Genomic DNA, 21,744 nt, shown 5'->3' on the forward strand with positions numbered 1-21,744 from the left:
CGTACTTAGGCTCAGTGCCTGAACATGGCCAGGGCACAGCAATGACAAGATATCACTGTCTTTTGTTTTGAAACAGGGTCTCTACTCTGTAGCCAGGCTGGCCTGGAATTGCAACCATCCCCCTCAGCCTCCAGAGTACTGAGATTGTGGGTTTGCACCTCCCCCATCCATCTCCTGATAAAGGTTGATTTTGCAACCATCCTTGTTCTCTATGTGCCTCCATCTCTTTCTTTGAGCCCATGCATACAGCTTGCCCCTGGGCTACAGTGCCTTTGTATTTATCTGGGTGTCTTGGCGCAGTGCTAGGCTGCCCCTGCCTCTGTGACCTACAATACACGTTAGTCCGAAATGCCACTCCCTGGGACCAGGCTCTACCCAGTGGCTCTCTTGCTCTGATGTCCTGTCCTTCCACTATGTTTTTCTCAATTTGATAATCTGCAGGACTTTTGTGGTCTCAGGACAACCGCAGGGGTCATGCTGTACTGTCTGGAAGTTTCATTTTTGGGAAGAGTGTTGCCATGACTCCCTGTGAACAGTGTGTGCATGGTAGCACTCTATGGAACTTCTCAGAAGCCTTCTAAGGTTGGCCAACATTGTAGTCCTTGTGTCGGAGATGAGGGTATCAGACCCCAGGTCTGCATCTTCTGCATAGCAGATCAGTTCAGCATTGATCTATATCTGAGGCTCACTGCCCCATTGGTCTATATCTGAGGCTCACTGCCCCACCTGATCTAAGGCAGCAGATGCAGAAGTCTCAAGTTCCTAGGGCTGGCATCCCTTGGCACTGGCAGGAGCTGTTCCTTGGGGACCTTAAGAGCTAATTCTTATTTGTGTGTTTGTGTTTGCACATACGTATGCATGTATGTACACATGCTTGTGCCTGTGTGTACGTACATGTGTGTGGAGGTCCGATGACAGCCTTGTCTGTCACTCCTCACACACTGTCCATCTTGCATATTTTTGAGGCTGGTACTTACCTGGAACTCACCATCTAGGCTAGACTACCTGGCTAGTGAGTCCCAGGGACCCTCCTGCGCCTGCTTCCCCAGTGCTGAGATTACAAGCGCACACTGCTGCATCAGGCTCTGTGCTCCTCATGCTTGTGTGGCAAGCACTTTCCAACTCTCCATTCTCAAGTGGCCCTCTTCATTTGCAGTTTCAGGTCTGTGCGACTGCTAAAGAATGACCCTGTGAGCTTCCAGAAGTTTCCCTACACTAATGAGGACGAGGCCTGGAAAACGTACCTGGAGAACCCTTTGACGGCCGCCACCAAAGCCATGATGAGAGTTAACGGGGACGATGACAGTGTTGCAGCCCTGAGCTTTCTCTATGACTACTATATGGTATGCTTGCCGCCTCGGGCCATGTCCCCGTCTGCTAAGTGTGTCTCTGCAGCCGAGCATCAGCGCTCAGCAGCCTCTCAACCCCAGGACTTTCAAATGCCATTTCCCTTTTCCTGGTTAAATCCTACTGTCTGCCTGGGCCTCAGCCCAAATGTCACCTCATTTTCTCATGGTGTGGGGTGTGGGGTGTGGGGTGTGGGGAGATACTCTAGGTCTCCATTCTATTATCACCAGCTTCTTGCTTCTTCTGTCCATCAGAACACTGTGTGCCCACACATTTCCGTTGCCCTACAAGACAGCTCCTGGAGAGTGGGCACACACCATGACCATTGCTGAAGCCCCAGCAGCCCACACTACCTGCCACCTGGTGTACAGCACATATCTGTTGAACAGATTCCTGGCTTGGCCAAGCACACATCATCACAGCCATCCCCACTGGCCATCCTCTCTGCCCCGTCCCTTGGGGCATCCTAGCTTCCCACCATCGCATCACCTCCAGCAGGGCTCTTCTCTTCCCAAGGGTCTTCCTGTCCTTCCTGCCTCTGCCACCATGCTGTCTTTTCTTGTCCCTTGAGCCTTGGCATTGACTCTGGGGACTGTTGGTTCTCAGGCATATTTGAGCATTGAGCCCTTTCACCTCTGAACCAGTCATCAGTCACAAATAAGAACTCACAGCACACCACCACCACCTCCAGTGCCTGTGCCTGACACTGCTAATAGAGTGCCGCCTGCATCCTCCCAGAGCATCCTCGAGTCCTTAGTGTCTTTGCTAACCCACAGCTCTGTGCAGCCCAGCCTGTCTGAGTATCTGAATTGACACAGAGAGCAATGCTGTCTTTCATGGGAGGATTGCTGCAATAAATCTGCCTGGATGTGTTGAGACGACTGGTCCTGAATATGAACATTCAAAGTCACTTTGTGCAGGGGCAGGAGGTGGGCGTGTGTGTCCATCCTAATATGGGGAGGAAGGTGAATTCTCCTCATGACTTCAGAGGCCCAGGGGAGGCCAAAGTATGTGGGTTTTCCTCCTGACAGGAAAGGCCCCAGGCTGTCTCTGGTCCTCATCCCAGGATAGCCTGGCTCCCCTGCCTGCCATCTCCCCACAGACTGGCAGCCTCTGGATCCTGTCTAACTCAGGCCAACAGAAAGGAATTTGAATGGCTACTCCGGCTCAAGGCCATGATGGAAGCCAGAATTCATCCATCTTCAGATCCCAGCCTGGGGTTCACAGGGGGAGGCTGGATTGTAAAACACAATCCAGTGCAAGAGGCTGCTTTCAGGGCCCTAAACCCTGCTCTGAGCACCTACAATTCTCTTTAGGGATGATTGTGTTTTTTTTTACACATATGAGGTCCAGAGGTGTTAAGTGCCTTGCCCAGGGACACACAGCCAGCATGTGGTATATCTATGAAGGGAATCAAGAACTACACTGTTTGCAGAAGAGGCTCTGGCCCTTGGTCTCCCCACCTAGGTCAGAGCGATGGTGTTGACAGAAGCTCAGGGTGGTGAGAAGTTAAATTAGAAGGCATTTTGTACAAGGTCTCACTTATACAAAGTACTCTTTTTAAAAGAGCCGCTGTTCTTTTTCTATTAACCTATAGCTTTAGAATCTCCTTGAAACAGGTATTATAGTCCCCTATTTAACGTTTGAAGAAATTGAGTCTCAGAAAGGTGTAGTCATTTATCCAAAGTCACAGTGCTTTTAAGAAGTAAAGCAAGTCAGCCAGGCTAGTCTGCCTCACATCCCCATGCTCTCACCTAGAAAGCTCAGCAAAGTGCTTTCCACCCTGCAACTTGGGGCTCAGTCTCAGTGGTGGCTAGAGCACCGGCCAGCTTCAACAACTCCTCCATTTTCTCCCAAGCATGCCAGGACCTGGCCTCAGCTCCTGGGGTGGGAGGCTCCCAAAAGCCAGGTCCCAGCCAAGAGCGACCCATCAATCTTTCCTTTTGCTCCTCCCAGGGTCCCAAGGACAAGCGGATACTGTCCTCCAGCACCGGTGGCCGGAATGACCAAGGAAAGAAGTAAGGCTTCTCAGGGCCACCTTTGCCTCTTTAAACCCTTAATTGCTCTGCTTTGTCGGGGACCCTTGAATGCAGGCTGGTCTGCCTGTCGAGCATAAAGGCTGCTGTGCTGGAACCCACAGTACCTCTTGGGACGCCTGCATTTTAATTTCCTTTGAGATCAGAAGAAAACAATGTGTACAACTCAGCCTGGAGTCTACCAGGTGACTCCAGGTCACCTGGTGCAATAGGGAGGTTTCAGAACAACTGGTCCCTTGCAGGTGGTGTAGCTCAATTAGTAGAGTGCTTGTGTACCATGAGTGAGGCCCTGGGTTTGATGCCCAGCACCATATAAAACCAGATATGCTAGTGCATGCCTTCATGCCTACCATCTCTGCATTTGAGAGCTGGAGGCTGGAGAATTAGGAGTTCAAGGTCATCGTCAGCTACCTAGTGAATGTGAGGCTAGCCTGGGCTATGTGAGACCCTGTCTCAAAAAAAAAAAAAAAAAATCTGGTGATAGCAGCAGAAGAGTTTCGCTAAGTTATAATAAAGCTGTGCTTACACCACACACACACACACACACACACACACACACACACACACACACACACACACCAGATCCCAGATGCCCATACCATGTGGGCTGGCATTTACTGAAAACACACTTCAAAGCCACAGCAACAGGACAGCCTCAGAGGCAGATTTTCTGTTCAGGCTCCAAACCTTCCTCCAAGGCGTCAGCTGACTCCTGGGATTCTGCTCCAGCCTTCTGGCCTTTGCCTGGCATCCATACCTTATGCCACAATGTTCTTGCAGAAAGAATCCTAGGTTGAGCATGGCCTAGTGAGGGCTGGGGTTTGGGAGGGCAGAATCCTGTCCCTCCTTCCTGTACTTCCGCTTTCCTGGTCAATGGGGACCTCACAGAGGTCACTGCATAGGGCCTGCCAGTGGCTTCCAGAAAATTCAGATGTCTGGGGTGCCATTGCAGCTCTCCATGGATCCATTGTGAGCAAGAAGCTGGCTTGGGGACTCCCCTGCTCTGCTGGAGTAGGGTTCTGGGTACACGGGCCTCTCTGAAATGAATTCTATAATTCAGTGACTTTCAATCACAAGGGCTAAGTCTGTGTCTTGCAAAATATTCAAAGCCCATGGATGAATATAAAGTAAAAAGTAAGATCTTTTGTGTAGTCCTTTGCAGGTAGATTTTTCTTTGGACTGCTAGCTCACAAAAAAAATGACAGAGACTTATTATTAATTATGAAAGCTCAGCCTATAGCTTAGGTTTGTCCCACCAGCGTTTATAACTTAAATCAACACATTTCTATTCATCTATGTGTTGCTACACGACTCGTGGCTTTTACCTTTCCTCTTGCATGTCTGTTCCCTCCGTGTCTGCTAGCAACTCCACCCTTATTCCCAGAGCTCTCCATGTCCGGGAATCCCTGCTATACCTCCTGCCTAGCTATTGGCCATTTAGCTTTTTATTAAACCTATCACAGCGACACATCTTCACACAGTGTAATCAAATATTTCACAACAGCCCTATACCTGCCACACTGATGGTTTGAAGTATATTCTACTTGACCTTTTTCTGAACACATATCCACTGTCTCACAGGTACACAGCCCCCTCCCAGACACACCCCACTGGATGTCTCAGTACGGCTGTTTTGAAGTGGGCATATTTTGGCACAAGAATATTTGGCTCAGAAACAAAGAGTTCAACTTTCAGTGTTTTAAGTTAACTAGTCATATAATAATAGCTAAAGCAGGTTGTCCCTCTCAGCCCAGGGCCTGAGTGGAAAATCATTCCTCACAATTTCCTCCACTCATCTCTGTGGCCAACTGACCTGCTGCAGAGTTCTGCTTAGAGTCTAGCTTCTCACGTGCTGGGAGGGCCTGACTCTTACACGGGGTCACCTTGGTCCAGCCCACAGAGAAGGAGTGTGCTCACTTTCACCATCTCTCCTCCAGGTTCTACCACAGCGCAGAGTATGAGCCAGATCTTGCCCCGCTCGAGAGCCCTACGCACCTCATGAAATTTTTGACAGAGAACGTGTCTGGAAGCCCAGACTACACAGACCACCTCAAGAAGAACAACCTACTAGGCTTGGAGGGGACTGTACCAACCCCCAGCAAGACCACTACCCTCCCCCCAGGTCCAAGCAAGCTGGAAGCCAGCTCCATGGACAGCTACCTCTTGCCCACCAGTGACATATATGACAACGGCTCCCTCAACTCATTATTTGAGAGCATTCATGGGGTTCCACCCACACAGCGCTGGCAGCCAGACAGCACCTTCAAAGATGACCCCCAGGAGGTGAGGGCCTGCCCCTGAACCCCTCACAGCACCCCTGGATATATGTGCATGCACATAAGGAGAGGAGACAGTGAGAAGGTCAGAGCTTTGCAATTGATGGGAGAAAGTTTTAGACCTAAGGCTGGGCTGCCACATACTGCTGTCCAAGTGTGCACTGCACAATCTGTGTGGCCATGTATGTGTAGCCCCGTGTGTGTGCGCGCAGCCCTGTGTGTGTGTGTGTGTGTGTGTGTGTGTGTGTGTGTGTGTGTGTGTTGTTCCATGTATTGCAACCCCATGTGTGTGCATCCCTGTGTATGTATGTGCAACCCCCCCATATGTGTACAGACCCCATGTGTGTGTAGCCCAATGTGTGTGCAGCCCTGGGTTGAGCCCCCTGCAGCCTGAACGTGGTCATTTATTCCCTTGTGGTTGTTTCTCTCTAGTCGCTGCTCTTCCCTGATATCCTGAAAACATCCCCAGAACCCCCATGTCCAGAGGATTATCCTAGCCTCAAGAGGTAACTTGGTTTCCTGGGACCCTTGGCCATTGGGCAGGAGGCTAAAGACAGCTCCACACTATCCCTAGGCAATCATGGCCTGTTCCTGGGCAGTGACAGGGTCTCTAAGCCCAGCACCCTGTTATAAAGACACATACCTGTAACCTCAGCCCTTGAGAGGCAGAAACAGGAGGATTGTTGTGAGTTTAAAGTCAACATGGGCTTCATAGTGAGTTTGAGGCCAGTGTGGGCTATATATTGAGTTCCTAGCAAGTTTGAGCTACATAGTAAGACCTTTCTCAACCCTCCCAGTACAAAGAAAACTGAAGCCCAGTTGTCCTTAGTCCCTCATTGCTTTGTTCCTACTCTGGGTCTCCCTGGTTTTCTTTGGACCTCCTTTATTCACCTAAAATGTGACCCAACAGAGCCATTAAATAGACCCTCCAGTAGAGGAACATGACAGATGACACAGCAAGCCCCCCACAGACCCAGGCCCCTGCCCTATGCTTCCAGGACACCCCTGCCTGGAGCCTGCCTCACCATCCTCTTGCTCCCCACAGTGACTTTGAATACACTCTGGGGTCCCCCAAAGCCATTCATATCAAAGCGGGTGAGTCACCCATGGCCTACCTCAACAAGGGTCAGTTCTACCCGGTCACCCTGCGCACCCCAGCAGGAGGTAAAGGCCTCACTCTGTCATCCAGCAAAGTCAAGGTGTGTGGGGCAGTTGGGGAGGGGTGGGGAGGGGGGGCGGGACACTTGTTAGCTGAGTGGTGGGATAAAGCAGGGTGCTGGGCCACGCTCTGGGAGGGAGCCTGGTGCCTGGACCTTCAGACCAGGGTGACACGGCTGCCACACTTGCAGAGCGTGGTGATGGTTGTGTTCGATAACGACAAGGTCCCGGTAGAGCAATTGCGCTTCTGGAGGCATTGGCATTCCCGGCAGCCGACTGCCAAGCAGCGAGTCATCGATGTGGGTAAGAGTGAACCCCGTGCCTTTCCTCCTGCTCCTCTTCCCCCTCCTGCGCCAGATCAAAGCCAGCAGGGCACAGTGCAGGAGATGGTACCCTCTGATGGAAGCAGCAGCTACTCTTTTCTGCTTTGCTCGGGGACAGACAGGACATGGGACGCTGACGGTGCCAGTGAATGGGCCTGTGATGTTGGCCACCATGGGGAACAGCAGTGGGGCTAACTGGTAGCTCAGCTGATAGAGTACTTGCCTAGCATGCAGGGAGCCCTGGGTTGCATCCACAGCACCACATAAGGCTGGCATGGTGGCACAGACTTGTAATCCTCGTACCTGGGAGGTAGAAGCAGAAAGATCAGAAGCTTAAGATCATCTTAACTACACAGAGTTCAAAGCCAGCCTGGGGTTACCTAAGACTCTGTCTAAAAAAACAAGGGGGGGGGGACACCTTGTCCCTGGATCACCCCCACAAGGCTCCACCCTTGTCTTCCTGCCCTTATGACTATGTCCCCTCCCTTATTAGTCCTCGGTTAATCCAACTGTCAAATGGCAGGTGGCCTAGCTGTGTGCAGATGGGGGACTGACTGTTCAGGGCCTTGGCCGAGAGGCTAGACAAAGGAGAAATTAGAAAAATGGACTTAAGAACCAGATATTGGGCTCCTTGCTCTGCCTTTCATTAGCTGTGTGACCTTGAGCAAGAAAGCCAACCTCTCTGAGCCCTACTTTCCTCCAGTGTAAACTGACTATAATAGTTAGGAGGATTTACTGAGGTCGCCGTGTATCAGTATTGCATAAATGGCAGCTGCCGGGATCTCTGCTCCTGCCCTGCTGTCCTATTCCATGCCCCTTGTATGCTGTCCTAAGAGATCTTCTGTGTCACACTCCCCAGGGGAAGCTCTAAGCCACAGCTTGGGGGTCGGGTGAAGTTTGTAGCTGTCTTCCCCACAGCACCCTCACCTCTTTCCCTCTGACCTTCTGGCCTCCTGCACTTTCAGCCGACTGTAAAGAAAACTTCAACACAGTCCAGCGCATCGAGGAGGTGGCTTATAACGCACTGTCCTTTGTGTGGAATGTCAATGAGGAGGCCAAGGTCAGTATGGGCTTGGGTGCAGTGACCGTGCCTGGGAAGGGCTTGAGGGGCCCCAGGGTGGCGATAGCCACTGTGCCGAGCACTCAGGGAGGTGGTGGCGTCCATAGGGCTCAGAGACACAGGCTCTGGGCCGACAAGCTGGGCTGCTCCGAGCAAGCCCTTCCCCTCAGAAGCCATGTCACTTTGTGAAGCTTAGAGCCCCAACTGACTGGGTGTGATGGGGATCATGTGACCTGGGAGATGACAGTTTATCAACTCAGCCTATTCATCAGATGAGATAACTGAGCCTCACAGGAAGGGGCTGGCTCAAAGGCCCTGGTAGCATGCTGACACTGGCAGGCTCAGAAGTGGCGGGGTGGGGGGTGGGGGTTGTTGGTCCCAGAGTCTGTGGGCTGATGAGTTCTCATTCCCACATCTGAGAGACTGGAACAAGCCACAGCCATGGCATCAGCAAGTAAGAAGCCAAGGAGAGGGAGCCCTACTGGCTTCCTTCATGGCAGCTTGAACCCGGAGCACTCTTCCTACCCAGATGCCTGAGCCCGGGCACTTAGGGCTTTTCTGGGCAGAGAGCTGTGTTGTGGAAAGTGCTAACCCTAACTCTAACCCAGCCTGGCCCTCGGGGTCTGGGTGATCTCCAGTCTGCCCTTCCACACCCTGAACAGACTTACCACACCCACTGGGCCTGGGACCACTCATCCCAAAGGCATCCGTGGACCCTTTTCCCCTGGGGGGACATAGAGAAGATATGGAGACAGGGGCAGGGCCCAGCTGGGGTTGTTTTTCAAACAGAGCTAGCGGCTAGAGGAGGAGCCTGCCAGTCATGGGAGGTGGGAGAGTTTCTTAGGGAGGGAGGGGTGGGTTTCGGTGAGGAATTTTCTCACAGCCTTCATACCCCCAGTCCTGGGTCTCAGTGGTAGCTGGGAGCTGGTGGAAGCTGCATCACAGCTGGGTTGGGTGAGGGGAGCTCCCGTAAAGCCTGTGACTGAGGGGACTCTGTGGAGACACCCCCCCATCCCCACCATTCAGGTCAGGACTGTTTCCAAGGGAAATGTCCCAGAGACCAAACCCAGACTGGAGCAGTAGGGTCTGGCCCCCAGCCTGCCAGAGCTGACAAAGGCCCCAGGCTCTGCCTGAGAGAGCACAGGCTGTAGGTAGTCTTTGAACCGTCCCCTCACCAGAATCGCCAGTGTCCCTGATTGACAAGAGTAAGTGTAACCTCTCCCAGCCTCACAGGACATGTTTACACATCCCCATCTATAGATAAGACAGAGTCTGTCCAAGCCACAAGCTGGTAAAGTTCCCACTGCAGAGGTCCAGGTCCAGGCTCACACACCCCAACTTCCTAGGGAGGGAGCAGCAGCAATCCTGTCTCTGCTCAGCCTCCAGAGCTGTAGACTAGAGATAACCTGGGTGGCCCCTGGCCGCAAATGGCCTGGGACTACCTGAATGGGAAGTGCTAGGATCCCATGCTGTCTGTAATTGGTCATTAGGGTGAAGGGGCTGTGTCACCTTCTATGTATGTGCCTGGTTTAGCAGGAAAGCTGTGTCCCTAACTTGCTTCAAGCTCTGGAGACGTAAATCTTCAGCTCTACAGTCCTCAAATGACCCCCAGTGTCCTCCCAAGGTGGGGTGCCCTCAGTGAGCTAGAAGGGGCAAACCAGCCTGGCTCTACCCAGCTGTGAAAGGGAAGGGAGTGGTGATGCTTGCCTGCAGAGCCCAAGATGGCTGCAGGGTAGGCCACTTATCTAGGTCCCCACTCTGTCCCCAGGTGTTCATCGGTGTCAACTGTCTGAGCACAGACTTCTCCTCACAGAAGGGGGTGAAGGGCGTCCCCCTGAACTTGCAAATTGACACCTATGACTGCGGAGCAGGCACAGAGCGCCTGGTACACCGTGCTGTCTGCCAGATCAAGATCTTCTGTGATAAGGTAGGGGCAGGGGCAGGGGCAGGAGACACCACCTACTCCTCTGAGAAGCCTGTCCCTCTCGGTCCCTTCCATGTGCTGGTTCCTTGCTTTCCTCCAGTATCTGTCTCCAACATCTGTATTTCTGCCCCCTCTCTGCAGGGGTCTTAAGTCTGTATTTCTGCCCCCTCTCTGCAGGGGTCTTAAGTCTGTATTTCTGCCCCCTCTCTGCAGGGGTCTTAAGTCTGGCTTCATGGTTCCTTTTTCCACATTAGTGTTCCTCATTCCTGCTCATCTCATCTTTCCCACAAGTTCTCTCTCTCTCTCTCTCTCTCTCTCTCTCTCTCTCTCTCTCTCTCTCTCTCTCCCTCCCTCCCAACCCCCGTTCTATCTGTATAAGCTTCCTTCTTCATCTCTCTCAAGGCCTGAGCTGACTTCAGGCAGACTGGGCCATATGCCGGTACCTTCCCATTTCCCACTTTCCTTGTGGCCTGGCCCACATTCAAGATGCAAAACAGCAGCTGTGGACATAGCCAGCCCCTCCCCTGGCCCCTAGTGAGCACCACCGCCTCTCTTTGCAGGGAGCGGAGAGGAAGATGCGAGATGATGAGCGGAAGCAGTTTCGAAGGAAGGTTAAGTGCCCAGACTCCAGCAACAATGGTCAGTGGACAGTGGACAGGGCCACCTGGGTGTCTAAAGGGAAGGACGCCAGAGAAGCTGGTCAGGGGGTTGTGTGGAAGGGACCTTGGGGATCAATGGCCTTTTTTTCCCAACAGGTATCAAGAGCTGCCTGCTGTCAGGTTTCAGGGGCAATGAGACCACATACCTGCGGCCAGAAGCTGACCTGGAGACCCAGCCTGTGTTGTTTATTCCCAACCTGCATTTCTCCAGCCTACAGCGTCCAGGAGGGGTGAGGGCAGGGCAGGTGGGAAGAGGGACTAGGAGGGGGTCCTGGATCCAGGTAGGGCCTGTCTAAGCGCACTACTGGGGGTTTTACCTGCCGCCACCATGATTGTCCATTAGTTTATAAACTAAAAGAAAATTGTCTCTGTTGAACTGAAAGGAATTCAGATGACCAATGACCATGTAGGAGGACCTATCTGTCAAACCATCTGAGCTTGAGCTCACATGGAGGATGTCAAATGGAGTCACGTCTGGGCTGTCTGGCTGGTCTTGGTCATGAACATTATGAAAACTATACAACCGTACAGCATCCTGACCCTTACTGCACGCCTATGAATCAACAATACTGGGGCCAAGGGTCAGGATGGAGGCACTCTCCTAAAGTCACAAGCCAGAGTTTGACCCATTCTGAAGCCCAGATCAGGATCTAGGTGCCCTTGGTCACTGACTGCTCTGCCTGCCCAGCCAGGGTTGCCATCACTGAGACTCTGCAGCCAGGCGGCACCAAGCCTTAACTCAGCTATGTTATCTCCCTCTTGCATGGCCATCCTTTGAGGGGAGCCATGTGTTCCCTTTGCCAGACAAGGCCTCCAAAACTATCAGATAGCCACCTCCTTCTCTTGAAGGTCCAGCTCCCATGGCTCCTCAAGAGCATGTGACGATGGGGTCACCCTGTCCAACCTGTGAATGGTGTCCTACTTAGGAATATTATCAGAGATGGATACAGCCTCCAGCAAAGTAGCTCAGACACCCGCAGGCATACCCCATCCTTTCAGTTCTCCTGGAAGTGGCCTGGTGGCCTCCACTGCCAGTGACATCAGCCCTTCTCCATAGGTTCCATCTATAGCCTGAGGCCCCAGAAATGAGGTGGTCGCAGCTGAGTAGGCAGATATTCTGTGGGAGACCAGTATCTGCACATGGTGGGGAAGAGTTGGCCTGGGGAAAAGGAGCAGAGTACGGTGTGGCCCTGAGCCATCTCCTGCTCTCTCTGGGCCTACCATGATGCCCACTGGATAGAGCAGTAGCAGTAGTGTCGGGCATACAGTGTGCTCAGGGCATTGCTTCAACTCCATCTTCCCGCTATCACTGGGCCCTAGCTACAGGCCCTGCCTCATGGCTGCAGCTCCCTGCCTCTGGGTTTGCTGGAGTCAGGCTGGCTCACACCCTGCCAGCATTACTGTAGCAGTTCTATTGTGTCCCTGAGTCCCTGACTCAGCAGCCAGAACTGGACAGCTCTTCCTGATTTGAGACCCCCAACTCACATAGGGATTTCTCTGTGCAGAACATGCAGGGAAGGCTCTCCCATGGTACCCATACCCCTTCTGTTCCAGGATGTCTCCTTTTTCTTCTTGTGCCTAACCAGAAATGTCTTTTCTTTCTGTTGCAGGTTGTCCCCTCAGCAGGACACAGCAGCTCTGACAGGTACAGGAAAAGCAGGCAGGGGTCCTGTCCTTATCTCTCCCTGTACCCTTCTCATTGCCTCTTGCCTTTCCCCTGCTGTTGGGAGCTAGGCCTAGACCCTCCCTTCCCACTGAAACCACCTGGGTTTTTATGGGCTTGCCTTACATGGAAAGTTGGCAAATCTCTGGCGAGACACCTGCTTGTAAAAAATAAAAGGCAAAGAAGGGCCTCTGAGTTGGGGATACTCACTCGGGGAACACAAAGCAGAGCTCTGCTAGACATCCCCTCCCCAACACGTCTCCCCCAGGGGCCACAGTCACCCATGCCCTCCCCTGTCAGTCACAGACTGTACTCCAGCAGCCCTGGGGGACCCTGAATGTTTGGGGGCTGAGGCAGGAGAACAGGCAGCATGAGTGTGTGGCCACAACTGGCATGGTTTGGCACACAAGCCATCTGCTGGAATCCATGTCCCCCCTATAAACAGCATGTATGTTTCATATGGGGCTGTAACTTCAAATTCTCTCTCTCATCACCTCAAACCAGGCCTGGGGATGGGTCAGAAAGGCAGAGTCATGGCTGTCCTCTAATGAGGAAACTAGGGCTCAGAAAAGTGAGGCCACTTACTCATACCCATCCAGCTGTTAAGTAGCAGAGACAGGACTTGAATCAAAGCTGGACACCCTTCAGATCCCATAGTGCCCACTCCTCCATGGCTTGCTTCTTCTAGAAGAAATGTCCACTTTTATTAAGGCCCTGCAAGTCAGGCAACCTCCTATAGCATGACAGCTCTCTCCATGCCCTGTTTCTCAAATGTATCACCTGAGGTTAAGGACAGGTACCCAGTCCAGCATGCTGCTGGCCTGTGACAGGGCTGGGGGCTGACCCAGCTAGACCTGCTCCCAGCCTTAGGACTTCACCTCTGTCCTGATACTTTGTTATCCCTTCCTGGGGCCTTCCCTGTCCCAAGGGCCCCTGGAGGGGCAGCTGTCCTTAACAGTCCCTCTCTGCTGTCCACACAGGCTGCCTCTGAAGCGTACCTGTTCGCCCTTCTCAGAGGAGTTTGAGCCTCTTCCCTCCAAACAGGCCAAGGAAGATGACCTTCAGAGAGGTAGCCTGAGCCCTCGGGGTCTCTCAGAGCCCAGAAGTCCCCCACCAACTCCATAAGGCTTTCCTTGAAGTCCCCCACCCCAAGGCCTGATTCACTCCTTGGAGTGTCTTTAGACCAAGATTTGGGGGTGACTGAGAACACTTCAAAGCTTGGATAGATGACCTGCAGAGATGGCGAACATCTGTGGCTTTGACCCTGTTTGGACATGGCTCTCCCAGGCTAGCTAGCATAGGAGACAAGCCTGTTGGGCTGAACGGAGCCCACGGTTCTCTAAGTGGATTAGAGTAGGGAGGGCTCCCAAGTCTGGTTGTCTGGCTTTGACATCCTTAAGTCTGTGATTTGGGGGTGGGGCACAGAGGCCCCTGGAGACTTAGATGGCCAAGGAAGAGACACCAGCAGCCAGGAGTCAAGCTTAGCTGTGCACTTGGGGTTTCTGAACACTGTCCCTGATTCCAGAAGCAACTCTAAAGTAGGGAACAAGAACCCCAATTTACATACAAAATGAGGCTTGACAGTGTTAAAACTACCTTGTCAAGGTCACTAATGCCAGGTAGTAGAGCCAGACCCAAGATTCAACCCCCTGCCCCCCACAAAGTCAGGGCAGTCTATAAAGGGTTGGGTGCAAGCTCCCACACTTACATTAAGGTCATGCCTTGTAAGACCCATCTCCATCCCCTGAGATCCTCCCATATTCAGGGTCCTCTCTGTTCCCCTTGGTTTCCAGTTCTGTTGTATGTGCGGAGGGAGACAGAGGAGGTGTTTGACGCACTCATGTTGAAGACCCCGGACCTGAAGGGGCTGAGGAATGCGGTAAGGTGTCTGCCTTGTTTCCCACAGGAGGGCTCTGGTGGGCTACTTTTCCAACCCCGAAGGGGGCCAGGGCCCTGCTAGGGGGTGTGCCTCCTGATCTTATCACCCTGTCTCTGCCCTGCTCCACCCTGAGAGTCACACACACCATAAATCCTCCTTAATCTGATGGCTGCTGTCTGACAGGCCAGGGCTTTTGTTGGCTTTGCAAACCTGTTTCTGTTTTAATGGGAATGAAACCCCCACACACAAAAAGGCTGGGCCCAGAGACATATATTTTTCCCTCCCAAGGGGCCTCATTCCTCCTGCTTGCAGGACTTGGGGGTGGCTGAGGGTGGGACTTTATCTGGGTAAGGGGACCTCCCCCAACACCCAGCCACCTGAACATGAACAAAACAGCCCAGCCTAGACAAGTGCATGGCATCTCTGGCCATCAGGGTCACCAGGGCCTTGGACTTGAAGGTGGAATCTCTTAGGACGGACAGCTCAGCACCTGTAGCTGAGGGACCCTTAGCTGCCTTCATGGGAGTTTTGTTATGTCTGCCACAAATGCCTGCTTCCCCGCTTTCTCCACTTGGCACTATTTAGCATCCCCTCACTGAGAAGTCAGAGACTTGCCAAAGGTGGCATAGCTGCTGTTAGGCTGTCTGCCCTCTGGGCTGTCCTGCCCTTGTAACATATTGTCAGCCTGCTTGGCATCAGACCCAAGCCAATATCACTTGACTAGAGAGAGAATCTTTAGACTAAGCAGCAACTTTTAGAATTAGCCTCATCCGCACTTACCCTTGACTTCTCTACTTCCAGGGGTGGAGCGCTTGCCACTTTTCCCTCTACCTCTACCCAATTTGTTCCCAAAGTCTCCCATAGACAGACTTGAGATCTGTTCCCTGGCAGCTTCCAGTGACACTGCCATTGAAATAAAACTAGGGACATTTCTGATTTGGAGGGGTCTCTGTCAGTCTACCCAGGACACAGAACCCAATCCTCTTTCTGAAATGTCCGGAGGACCACCTGCTACCGGTGTCCCAGGCCTGGGCTTGGTTGCAGCTTCCAGGCTGCCAGTTCCGTGTGCGGCACTCTGACTGAATCTAACAGCAGGCCAGACCTCCTCCTTTCAGAGTCATTCAGGGTACATCCAACCTATCACCACACCCGTTTCACAAAAGTGAAACTAAAAGAGACGTGGGAATGCTGCTCAAAGTTCTACAGCTCTCGGGGTGTGGTAGTGCACACCTCTAACCCCAGCATTCCAGAAGCAGATGCAGGTAGATCTCTGTATGTTCAAGGCCAGCCTGATCTGCATAGGGAGTTCTGGGGACCTTCAGGGCAATGGAGAGAGACCCTTTCTCAAACAGTAACAAAAAAGTTCTGCAATTCCAACGCAGGGCAGGGGCCACTCACCTGGGCTCAGTCAGCTCGCTCAGCCAACCTCAGAGCCACAGTTGCCTCACCTGTAGAGGAAGCCCCCAAGTGGACATAATAGGCTTTTAGGCTCTGAGCCAAGCTTGGGCACTTGGAGCTGGGTATACTGCCATCACCACATCATCCCAGAAGGGGAAGATGAGGGATACTCCACCTCACAGCAGGGCCAGGAGCATGCCCATTGCTCCCAAGACAGACAGAGTCCCCTCATGGGGGCTTTGGTGCATGGCAGGATGTGTCCTGGATGTATTGCATCTAGTCCTCTGGGGTGGACATTCTTGCTGTTGCCGCAAAGAGTTTGGGTAGTGTCACCAGCCAGTGGAAATAAATCCTTAGTCACAGATCCAAATGTCAGACACTAAGTGAGAACCAGGGGAAACTGCAGCTGCTCAGCAGATATTTTATAGACACTAAAATTCAGCTTGCTAAGTGTTTATTGTATTGCAACTTACCATAAGACAATGTAAAATGATACCAAAGCCCCTACGTGGGGTGTAAACTTAAGCACACACAGAGCCCCTCAAGGGGAAGGTATCCATTCAGAGGCCAACAGTGTTCACCTCAGGGAAATAGGATCATTGTAGTTCTCTTTTCCCACAATGCCAATATATATTACTTTTATAGCCATCAAGTAAAAGGCAGTGGTATAAAGTGTATATATATCCAGTTATGGCCACAGGCAGTGAAACCCTACCATTTCCTTCCAGATTTCTGAGAAGTATGGACTCCCCGAGGAGAATATTTGCAAAATCTACAAGAAATGCAAGCGAGGGTGAGTGCAGCTTCAGCCCTCCTGTCTACCGGCTACTCAGAACTGCCAAGGCTGTGCTCGCCCTTGGTAGAATTACAGAGAGTATGCTCAGTGGGGGTGGGTGGAGAGTCCCTCCAGTCAGGCCAAGGCCATGGTCCCCTCTCCACCTGCAGAAACCAGGCACTGCTCCTAGGCACCAAGGATGAGAGTGGGGAGAGTGTGTTTTAAGGGTCTTCTCAGGAGCGACCTGGTGCCATCCAGAGAAGTACAAGGTCACTCATTGGAAGACCAAGTTCAATTCCCCAAACCACTGGAGAACAAAGTTCCTTTTATTATTATTATTATTATTATTATTATTATTATTATTATTATTATTATATTGTTCATGTAGCAACCACCATTCACCTGATTCTCATATGTCAGACATCAGACTAAGCTTGTCTCATTTAACTCTCCCAGTCACATTGGCAGGTAGATAACGTGACCCACATTTTACATGCAGGGAAACTGAGGCTCAGGGATGATAAGCAGGGGTGGGAGCACTGAGCAAAGACACAGTGAGGCAAGAAGGCCGGGGAAAGCCACCCCCGGCAGTGTGACGGGAAAGGGCAGCTGCCATGAGCCAAAGTGGGAATTTGATTGGGAGTTAAGTTGACGATCCCAGTCAAAGAAGCTCCGTAGCCTCTTCCATCTGCAGGCTGGAGTAGGCAGGAGAGAAGCCGGTCATACCCTCCAGGGTATGTGCCTACAGCACAGCTAGACCCTGCTAGACAATCTGAGTCCAGCATACGACCCACACTGCGATCTGTGCATTCTCCCATTGAGAAGGCCTTGCACAATAAAGCCCATCCCCAGGCCTGGTTTCCTTCCTCCAGCCCAGCTCACCTTAGCCTATTCTGTGGCCCCCCGGCTAGCCTTCTATGCAGAAGGTTGGGATGTAGAAAAGGAGCCGTTTGGTTTGGGTTGCATGAGAATCTAGAGGGTTTTGTCTGTGTGTGGGGTCTCCCCCCACTCCACCCCCATCCTCCACCTCCCACCAAGTTTCGGTTTCATACGGGGGCTCACGCACTGCAGTAGACTCTACTTAAAGTCTGCTTGCCCAGACAAGTCCGGCCCCACTTCTCCTTTAGTGCCACGCCCACGTGCCCTGCTTCCTGCCTCTCCTATGCAGGGCTCCCCTGCGAATCCCACCCCAGGCCAGACTAAGGGGCCAGGGATAGCCCCTTTGTATATGACTGTGACAGGAAGCTGATGAGCTGTGAGGATGGCACCACTCTGGCTCCTGGCTCTTTTGCTAGAAGGCCTTCCCGTCCACCGTGGCAGCTGCACAAGCTGTAATTGCAAATGACTTCCGGTGTGGAAGCTCTTCCTTCAGGCCAGATGCTGTACTCAGTGGTACCTGGCAACATCTCACCAGCCTTTGAGCTGGGTGGGATCTTCCCTGTTCCTACAGATGAAGAAGCTGGGGTTCAAAGTAGCGGTCCCGAGTTAGGGGCTGGCAAAAGGGATTCTCAGCATGCTAGAGTTCACTTCTGCATCTCGCCTCCTCGCCTTCTTCCTCTGACCACTAAGGAATATGCCAATAAAGTCTGTGGCCAGCCTAGCTATTTTCTTTGCCCAGCTCTACAGACAAGGGCATCACTCCCTGGCCCCCATGGCCGTGAAAACCTCAGCCCAAGGTCTGAAAGGACATATTTCCAAATTCGAAATCATTCAAATATTATGTCCTCAACAGAGGGAGTGGACATCTAAACCCAAGCCCGGTTTATTCTCACAAACCCTCCCCAAAGTCCTCTAAACAAAGGTAGATAAAATCAATTTTACAAGCATCACAGAGTGCTTGAAAGATTAACCAATACACTGTTTTTGTTGGCAGTGGGCCAGGGGTTTAACTTGATGCTGGCAGAAGAAGCTGGGAGCCAGGAAGTGGTGATAGCTCTTGACAAGCCCTTGCTGCTTGGGACCCAGCTGTCACTAACCTCTTACAGGAGGGTCCACCTTCACACCACTGCCCTGGAGGCACTCAAACACTGCCCAGTTCCCAAAAGCCGATTGATGCCACTGTGGGAAACAGACAACCCAACCTTGAAGTTGCCAGAGCATACCCTCTCTTCCCTATCCAGCCCTGCTCTCTGGCTTGTCTCTAGACTCCAGCCCCTAAGACAAGGACCACCTTGGACAAAGGGTGGGGGGATCACCTTGGAGTACAAGGTCCTGCTAGCCAGCCACAGCCTCTGTGAGCCCCAGCTCCAACCTTTTCCCCAAAAGAAGCTGCTGTAAGGCTGGTGCTGGCAGAGATGGCAGGGGTAGACCATGGGCTTCTTCGGGTTCACTATTGTCACCACTGCTCTCCCCTGAGGCCTCACAAAAAAAGAAAGCATCTACCCGAGCTCTTCCCAAACATGACTTTTGGCTTCCTTCTGCTTCCCACTTTCTAACTTATATTTACAGGATTTTGTGGCTCCCTTATCCTGAGAAATGATACTGTAGAGAGACAGAGGTCTAGATTAAAACCTGAGCTCTGCCGTCTACAAACTGCAGCCACAGAATAACTTCTCATCTTTGAACCCAGCTTCTCCATTCTATAAACCAGAGTGACATAGTTGCAAGAACTCAGTCTCCCTTTCTGTGTGAAACTCTGGTAGACAGAATTCAGGTCCAATTAATCTCCACACAACTGTTGTTTTTAAAGCAATGTCCTGCACATGAAAGGGTCCAGTAGCCAAGCAGTGGTGGCTCACGCCTTTAATCCCAGTACTCAGAAGGCAGACACAGGCAGATCACTGAGTCTGAGGCCAACCTGGCCCATAGAGTGAGTTCCAGGACAGTCAGGGCTACACAGAGAAACCCTGTCTTGAAAAAAGAATGAAAAAGAAAAGAATGAAAAAGAAAGGGTCCAGCAAAGACTGAGGGATGAATGGGTATATGGAGGACAGATGGATGGGTGGGTGGAGCAAAGAGGTGGGGTGGGGTGGATGGATAGGTGAATATATAGCTGGCTGGCTGGCTGGGCAGATGAATGGGTGGGCAGATGGTAGGTAGATGTATGTATGTACATGTGTGTGGGAGTTGGTGTGTGGGTGAATAGATGGATGCATGGACAGACTGACAGACAGACAGACGAATAGTTGAGTATATATGCCCAACTCCATTACCTGCTCAGAAGATTAGCAGGGAAGGGACTAAGTAAAGCCCAGGTCACCTCTGGATGACTTTTCATCAGGGGGTCATCTCTTACGGGACACCCTTGGCATATACAATGATTTTGGCCCTTTCTATAGCCATGGAAAGTCTACTTTTGGGGCTGGCCCGGAGGGTGGGGCTACATCCCTTCAGTCTAGTATACAATCCCCTTGAGATTTTACCTTACTAGGAATCAACTAGGAGGGATCTTGTATGGCCCCTGCCTCTCTGGCTCAGGCAAGAACACCTGAGTGGCTCAGTAAACCCAGACTCTTCACAGCTCCCGAACTTGAATTTACAGTCCAAGTCCCCAGTCTAATAGCTAAAGATCCCAGAGTTGTACCTCAGTCACTCTAAAGCACCCACACACACTCAGCTCATGAGAAGGGAGGCAGCAGGCACCAGCTTGATATGGCTGGCAGGCTAGGGCTTGAGAGGAGACTCAGCCACTGGGAGTGCCCACCTTACAGCCTAGTACTGAGGGACAGAGGAAGCCACTGAGGTACCTACAGGGTGGCTATTATTCTTGTTAGTCAGAGGGCCAGGACACAGGGCCTTGCCACACTGTGACCATGTCTCTCTCCTCAATCTTCCAGAATCCTAGTCAATATGGACAACAACATCATCCAACATTATAGCAACCATGTGGCCTTCCTGCTGGACATGGGAGAGCTGGATGGCAAGATCCAGATCATCCTGAAGGAGCTGTGAGGCCCAGCCTCAAGCAACCCATCCCCGGGGCTTCACTCAGGCTATGTCCGGCCTCTGCTCCTGGGTCAGCACTGATACGTGAAATGCCTTTCTCGGATAGCGGTCTCTCAAGCCACAAACTCAAGTGATGTCAAGGCCAGGGAGGGACCACGGAGGTCCCAGGATCTAAGTGTTCTATCCAGGCTTGAACTCACTCCAGAGCTTCCTGCAAGTACCCATCCACCAGAGACCAGGAGTCCGGGTCAACACAGACCCAGCTGCCTGCCTGCCTTCTCTAAGTTCCCTCGCAGAGGCCCTGGGGGGTCACAGCACCCTCTCTTCCGGGCTACACCTGCTGCTTTGATTGGTTCTCACTCTGTATCCTTCCGCCAACTTAGGACCAAAGATTTCTCACTCTTTGGCCAATTAACTTGAAAACTCTTGACTTTCAGAACAAATGCCTTTTTTAAGGACACTGGAGGGGAAACCCTTCCTCACTGACTTCCTCAGTACAAGATGTAAGTCAGCATCACAGAGCTGACAGAAGCAAAACCCCTTGCCGCCCACTGTTGTACACATTTCTTATTTACAGTTTTCATTATGTGATATATATATATAAATATATTGTATATATATGCAACATTTTGTATATTCGTTACATTTTTATCATTTCAAAGATATGTATTTCATATTTCTTGGACTATTTTTTTAGCTGATATTCGATTATGCATTTTGTATATCATAGGATTTAGTAATAAAAGCCTACCTGTGCACACTTCCCCAGCTTCATGTGCTCCGTCCTTCTGGGAGTCTCTAGCCAGAAGAGAGGCTCTGGGAGGTGGCCCTTCCTCTTTCTCTCTTCACTGTGGCCTCATCCCAAAGGCGTCTTGTTCTGCACTTGGAGGCTGGGAATGAGCATAGCACTATGGACAGAGGTACTCACCTGCGACAGGCCATACAGTCCATAGGTGGTCTCACAAGACCGGCTGTCATGGTGGGATCCTTGATGCTGGGAGCAAGGCCTGTAAATGTGCACAGTGGCAGTGATGAGGCCCCCACAGAGAGGCCACTAGACAGAGCCCGAGGCTGGGGTCCATGCCACTGAGACCTGGGCCAACTCTGCCCCTCCTCTCCAGACTATCATTTTCTCTGGATCCAACTCATACTGGCCCAAAAGGCAATGGCATACCACTTCCCAACAGTACAGCAGTGACATCATATTGGTACCCTGTATACAGCCTAGGGGCCTCAGGGGCAAGGGAAAACTACAAACCAAGCTTCATATTCTCCAGGGAACAGACCAAAAGGAAGGCCTGTCTGCCTGCTGCCTGCCTTCCTTCCTTCCTTCCTTCCTCCCTCCCTCTCTTCCTCCTTTT

The 21,744-nt window shown here is 51.9% G+C and overlaps 1 protein-coding gene across 2 annotated transcripts; it reads left to right on the forward strand.

Annotated features, from left to right (window-relative positions):
- Positions 1-1,262: 1,262 nt before the first annotated feature.
- Positions 1,263-21,054, forward strand: Grhl3 (grainyhead like transcription factor 3). 2 transcript variants are annotated; one of them, XM_035438895.1, is made up of 16 exons: positions 1,263-1,343; positions 3,304-3,365; positions 5,321-5,666; positions 6,092-6,165; positions 6,705-6,858; positions 7,009-7,120; positions 8,106-8,200; positions 9,969-10,127; positions 10,685-10,763; positions 10,821-10,823; positions 10,880-11,013; positions 12,394-12,428; positions 13,427-13,515; positions 14,240-14,325; positions 16,452-16,516; positions 20,275-21,054. In XM_035438895.1, exons 1-16 carry the CDS (start codon positions 1,278-1,280, stop codon positions 20,387-20,389), a joined length of 1,674 nt encoding a protein of 557 aa, XP_035294786.1. In that variant the 5' UTR covers positions 1,263-1,277; the 3' UTR covers positions 20,390-21,054. The 2 variants fall into 2 exon arrangements, with proteins under 2 accessions (XP_035294786.1, XP_027255491.1); XM_027399690.2 differs by lacking the exon at positions 10,821-10,823.
- The last annotated feature ends 690 nt before the right edge of the window (positions 21,055-21,744 follow it).

This window comes from Cricetulus griseus, chromosome 2, assembly GCF_003668045.3.
Source record: "Cricetulus griseus strain 17A/GY chromosome 2, alternate assembly CriGri-PICRH-1.0, whole genome shotgun sequence".
NCBI lineage: Eukaryota > Metazoa > Chordata > Mammalia > Rodentia > Cricetidae > Cricetulus > Cricetulus griseus.